Source organism: Acanthisitta chloris, unplaced genomic scaffold, assembly GCF_000695815.1.
Source record: "Acanthisitta chloris isolate BGI_N310 unplaced genomic scaffold, ASM69581v1 scaffold7516, whole genome shotgun sequence".
NCBI lineage: Eukaryota > Metazoa > Chordata > Aves > Passeriformes > Acanthisittidae > Acanthisitta > Acanthisitta chloris.
In genome coordinates, this window is record NW_008677567.1 from 9,526 (window position 1) to 15,968 (window position 6,443).

The 6,443-nt window shown below is 41.6% G+C and overlaps 1 protein-coding gene across 1 annotated transcript in view; it reads right to left on the minus strand.

The window, feature by feature from the left end:
* ADTRP (androgen-dependent TFPI-regulating protein) overlaps window positions 1-6,443 on the minus strand; it is a 29,479-nt gene that overhangs the window by 4,417 nt on the left and 18,619 nt on the right. Inside the window, exons 4-5 of the mRNA XM_009076551.1 lie at window positions 5,537-5,652; window positions 1,699-1,850 (exon numbers count right to left, since the gene is read on the minus strand). Coding sequence (XP_009074799.1) covers window positions 1,699-1,850; window positions 5,537-5,652 — 268 coding nt within the window. The remainder of the gene's footprint in view (window positions 1-1,698; window positions 1,851-5,536; window positions 5,653-6,443) is intronic.

Sequence of the window (6,443 nt, forward strand, 5' to 3'; positions counted from 1 at the left end):
GTTAAGGCTAGGATTTTGTGGCTCCGTTGAAAAATATTAAGTGTGCACGGAGAGGCAAACCCACCACACACAGGAGGCTTCCATGGATCACAAGAGCACACCAGGTATCAATGGAGAATATCGTGTATGCCATGTTAATATACATACTCTGAGGTTCCATTCATACTACCACAACTAGGGGTACTTTTCAGCCTTTCTGTGTGCACAGAAAAGTGCTTGCCCCAATTTCCTGAGTCAGCTGTTCAAAATGCATCTAATTTTTGCAGTTAATTTGATCCCTGCTTGGCACGACCTTTTGTCCAACCAATAAGCACCCTGGAAATCAAATAATTTTAATTCTGATTATCTCCAACTTATGCATCAGGCATACTCTAGGCCTGAAATTACCTACATGTACTCTGTGAGGAAAAAAATCTGATACCTAGAGGTATCAGATATCTCATATAAAGATCTACACTCTCTTGTAGTAATGATGTGGTCTTTGACTAGTAATAGTTAATATTTATGAGTTACTATTTATGTGATGCCTCTTAAACCAGAGCTAGTGCAGAAAGGCTGCAGATCTGTTTTCATTTACCAGCAGTCCTCATCTCGTATCATGTTTATGCAGAATAGAATGCAGCCAAAATTTCCAAATATGGGCATTTGCAAAGGTATCAAGTGGTGAATTTGGTTATTCAGCACATTTGAAATCAATCTGCTGCTTTTAGGTAGCTGAGTATGGATGGTGAGAGACTAGCTACAGACACTACTTTGGCTTGACAGGCATGTGAGACTTCACAAAATGGATCAGGCATCAAATGTTCCCTGAGAACAGAGGGAGGGTTGTCTTATTTATTTTCAGAGGTGTTTTTGCAGCATTTTTCTTTCAACAGAAAGTTAGTTTAAGGAATTGCAAATGTTCACACATTTGTCCTAAATAAAATATACAGGTTTTCCTGACAGAAACTTTCATCCTCAAAATCTTAATCTTGAATGAAAAAGGAAAGATAAGAAGGGATAATAAGAAGGAAAATAACCATAATGATAATATCACATGCACCCCAAAGGCATTTCCTTAGTTTTTTCTTTCTTCTACCCGCTGAATACATCCTCCTAAACCACCTTTCCCACACACACAACTGTCCTTTTATCCAAAGAAGCTGCCTTTCATTTTCTTTAAATCACTATTGCTTATATCACTATCAAAACCAAAAGGAGAAATTGTCAACAGTTTGTAAAGTTTTCTGAAGTGCTGCTTTACTCATGGAGCTACTGTTGCTGCAATACTTTCAGTTGGATATACTAATGCATTCCTATAGATTGTCAGTAAAGAGAGCTATCCCCTAGTCTGATAAACACCTGCATGATGCAGGTGTCAGAGTTTTAGCCTGAGAGACGTGGCTTCTCTCAACCTTTGCTTTGAGTAGAAATTCAAAATCCAGGGATTATGCTGGTAAGAGGTGCTTCTTGAGCAACATTAGAGAAAGCTGGCCAGGCCTTTTGTCTGGTAGGGTTGGGACCCTCGTTCAAATGCATTCTCTGTTTGTTAGTAAGTAGGTAGGACCTGGCAATCGCTATCAGAAACCCAAATGCCATCACCCCCCACAGTGTACTAGTGCCTTCTTCTCTCCCTGCCTGCCTAGACAATCACAGCAATTAATTTTAGATATTTTTTTCTTCATATGGATAGAAGTAAAAAACAAAACTTGGACTGACCCCATATCATACGGTTGAGGAACTCCCCGAAGTTGTAGAAACAGACAATGACGGCAAGGCTACCGGCGAAAAAGGCTGCTAGCCCAAGTGGGCTAAACAAAGTAAAGAGAGGATACACCCACTCTCCCGTTACAGAATAAATCCACAGGACCCTAGGGAAGGAAGGAGAGAAATGACTTTTGGTTAGGACCATTCAGTTAGAAGAACCACTTCATAATTTCTAACTCCAGAAGGCCCAAGTTATCAAAACAGTCTTAATTCAGAGAAAATTAGCTCAGCTGTCCATACATCTCTTCAGCACCTGGGCTATTTGCTGTGAAGCACACTTGAGCTCCTGCTAAATTAGATGAGTTTTAGCACAGGTTGAAATGCACACAATGTTCTGCTGTCACCCTGGTGGCATTGGCTATTAACAGCAGTAAAATTGCAGTAAAATAGCAAAATGCCCAGGAACAGGGATGTGCACTTGGCTATGTTAAGTGAAGCTTATTCAAATAAGCTGTCACATACAGCTCTTTAGTTACAACAGCTTTTCACCCTCTATCCAGATCTTGAGGGTCTGTGGAGACACAGTGCTGTTTTTCTTTGTCTCAATCCTGCCACTATTGACCACTGTTTTGAGGACTGGAAAGAAGTTTTCAGGAGGCAAGAGGACAAGGGGAATTCTCCATCATCTTTTCTCTTGGTCTAAGATGAGGAAGAGAGGAGAAGCAGCTAGGTAGGAAACAGATGTAGCTGCATCACTCCTTTGTGCCAAAACTGTTTCTAAAGCATGGTTTGGGAAAGAAGGAAAGAGGATGAATATGCCTGCTTAATAGGATTTCATTTATTCTACTTAGGCCCTCTCTTTCTGCCTTTTTCTTCTCTCAGAAAACATATTGTAGTGCCTGTTGGTTCCCTGGTACTATTTTCATGGCTCATGAGTGGTTGGTTGCAAATGCCTGAACTTAGGAATGTAAAAGTTGTCTTAAATATAGGAAAAAATCCAATTTTTGTGTGAATAAAATCATTTATATTTGAATTGAGTATGTAGAAAAATATAAGAAATAGGGCAGGTCTCCAGTGATTGTGATGAGGATGTGCTGTTCTAACAAAGGATGATACTTCCCTTAAACAAACCTTTGGGTCCAGAAGATCCTAAAAGGTTTAATTCTTGATTTTAAAAAAAAACATCTGAGGAGTATGCCATACTTTACACCACCAGTCCTGACATGGGAATGCAATCCCACTCTTTCTGATGGCACCTAGCCTGCTACCTTACACTGAGCATCATGCCTCAACGAAAAGTGACAAACAGGCTGCCCCACTAACCTGAAAGTGTGTCATGACACTGAGGAATGGCAGAATGCTTACAAGGGAAAAAAAAGTCTGAAAAGATGAAATTTCTAATTTTTCTAGTTAAAGAAGGAAGGATTGAGACATGAAAAGGTGGGGTTTTACCTTGCCTATACACTGAGATTTACCAATCCTCACCTAAGGGCTAAAGTGGAGAAATGGAGGGGGTTGGTACAGGAGCTGTCTAGGCTGAGCATGGGAATGTTTCAATGTAGAGACTCGTCATGATTCAAGGTTCTTTCATCAAACAGGTCTGTGAAACACCTAAGTAATTAAAAAAACTTTTTAAAAAGCCTGCAGAAAGGTGACAAGAAGCTGAGCAGAAATACTGAAGACCAGGTGCTAACTGGAGCCTGTGCAAATGTCAGGATGTTGATGCATGTGTTCCTCACTGCACAGCACTACTCTTACACTGTCTCAAACACTAAAACAGGGAGTGACAACTGCCTTTATTTTATGCAACGAGGAACTACAATTTCTTGATGCAATTTGGCCAACTGGTGTGTCTCATATGAAGCACTCCAACCTGTGTCAAACCCAAATACATGACTATACAGGGTATTCAAAGCTACAGTGAAACCCCACTCCTAGGTGCAAGGCATTACTGGCTGCTCAGTTTCTCTGCTGCCTTGCAGGGATAAGTCACTTCTGAGCCCATTGACACTGCAGCAACGGCAGTGACAGTTCCAGGAGAAGCTTTTAGAGAGGACTCTGTTGCTTGTGAAATATATGGTGCCCAAATGGGGCTATTAAATCACCAGGTTGCGGCACCAACAGTAAAAAATATGCATGTGTGAAGATTTCAGTGCACAAGCTACAAAACTTTTCTGTTGTAAGCTGTTGTTCGTGGTTGCAGGGAGCCAAGAAGGGGAGGCAAAAAGAAAGCAGGAAGGAGGTTCCTTGCTGACTTGGAAAGAGAGAAAGGAACAGTATTGAAATCCTAATATTCAGTCATCAGGGCCCTGGGAAGCAGGGAACAAGCATTCTAAGGGGCCACTTTCCACTTAAACCCCAGCAGCACTGTGCAGCACCAACTTACAGAAGATACTGGGAGGGCTCAAATGTGTTGATGCTTGTGTTGATCCTCATCCTTTGGTGTGGATTCAGGTCCTGATATAACCTGTATCTCCTAAGGGGTGAAATTGCTCAGATGATAGGGACTTTAGGGGAAAGCATGGCACACATGGCTGCACTAGTTGCTGGAAGAGCAGTCTGGTCTCAAAGACAGCAAACCCCAAATGTTGTCAGAAGACAAGGAAAACAGAACTGGCATTCAACAACTGGGTGAATCAGAACATAGAAACAAAATTTGTGAAGCTGTGGTCCTAATTCTATTAGGCTCTGGTCTGGATTAGGATAAATGGCTCCTAACTTGTTTATGTAATGTACCAGTGAAGTTCGCTGCTTCCACAGCCATGGGTTTTAGGTCAAATAAGTGTTTCACCTGTGCAGTTTATTTTCTGTTTCAGATTTTCATCCAGTGAGCTGAAGGTAGTCTCTAGCTGAGAGTGATAACTGTGGGTAGGAATGGGAATGATGGCTTTCTTCATAGTCTCAGTGACTTTTCAGAAATATTTGCATGAGGACAGGTCACCTCCCTGATGACCTGTATCCTCTTGTTATTATATGTCAGTTGTTCTGTATCATCCACCTAGGACGCAGATGTTTCCTGAGCTGAGTCTCAACATAAGACATCCTTAGAGTGTTTTGAAGTGTTGGCTGCTGCCCATACTTGGAGTGGCAGTGCCTCCAGACCCCAGCACTGCAGCCAGGATGCAATGAGCAGGAGCAGATGCAAACTCAGCTCCAGGGATGCATCTCACACACACAGGAGGTGGACAGAAGGGTGGGGGGGGGACTGGTTAGATAGAGTTTATTCTCCCAAGATCATTCTCCAACAGGTTGGGGATCAACTGTGGTACATTGCTGGAAATGTAGGCAGGGTCCACCAGTGGAGTGGGTGGTGGTAGTGGGGCAGATGCTTCCTTGCTACCTGTTGCTTTGCACCTGGCTCTGTGTACCATTTTCTAGCTCAAGTTTCTAAACATGTCCATGTGTCCCTGCCAAATACCAGACTGAGTTTTATTCCTCTCCTCCTCCTGTGACCCCCAGACCTTTTGAGATTTGGTGTTTTTGCAGTGAGCAATACAGAAGGTAGAGGTGAATTTGATGGTAGTGGTAGAAATAAAAACTCCTGCCCCATAGAAATAACTCAAATTACCCCAGAGTTTAAGGCAATTTAGCTGCTTTTCTATAAGGGGCCTTAGAAGAACAGGAGATACTATGAAAAGTCTCAGGGCCTATACTGTGTTTGAAGAAACCTGCTATGCCTACATCTGGAAGTCATTTTCATGGGTCTCAGCTAAGTTTAGATGATGTCTCCACAGAACAGACTGCTGTCTTCCATGTGCCTGGGTGGGAACTTAGATATAAGTACAGCATTTGGCCTTGTTTTACAAAGTAGATCACTTGAAGAAAATGTTTTAAAGTACATAATCCTTACCAACTGATATACAGAAAAGCGACAAATCCCAGTAGGCTCAATCCCTTCTTCTTTGTTGGGTAACGGTGTGGTAAGGCAAAGATTTCCAGGAGAGCAAATGGCAATACAGCTGTGTGCTGAGGAGAAAAGAGAGTCTGTCACTGACCTATTGCAGTGCCTCACCTTCAATCATTGTTGATCACAAAGCTCAAGCACCTGCCCATGAGCAAAGGTTTATTTAACAATACCGAGTATAACTGTACACAAATTTGCATACTTCATTTTTTTAATAGTGAAGAAGTACCCCTCCAGTAAGAAGCACAAAAACTTTCTTGTTAGCATCCTGTAAAAGGCACTGTAATGAGGTATGGCTGTAGCATGATCTGTGTTACTTTATAATAGGTGAGCTCTTCTTTTGCATTTTGAAATGCAATATTTTTTTATATTTCCCATTAGAGTACAAAAGATACTGAACTCTATCATTATGTGTGCCTTAGGATGTCAGGTCTCCTCCTTGAACTCATTAAGCAATTGCTGAATTGCCTTCATGTCCTCTTGAAGTCATTATTGTATTTTATATATAGTCATTATTCAGTGCAATCACAGTGTGCTGTGCTTCTCTTTCCAAACTGAAAAACGGGGTGATAAGCATACAGAGGACTTAAGTTAGCTGTGATTCAAGATGATGGATGGACTTCAAACAAGCTTAACTAAGAGTTAGTAAGGAGTTAGCTTGCTGGAGAAGTATATTTTTCTTCTCTCTTTATATTTTGTCAAAGAGTTTGAATTATATTAAGCAGCTTCAGTTTCAAGGATTTTTATGGTAACTGGCTGAGCATGGAGGATCTTCAGCACAGGGCAGACAGCTTGGTGGCACTGACTCTTTTGTGGTGAGGAGCTACCTACAAGAGGGATGCTCCTCACAGCA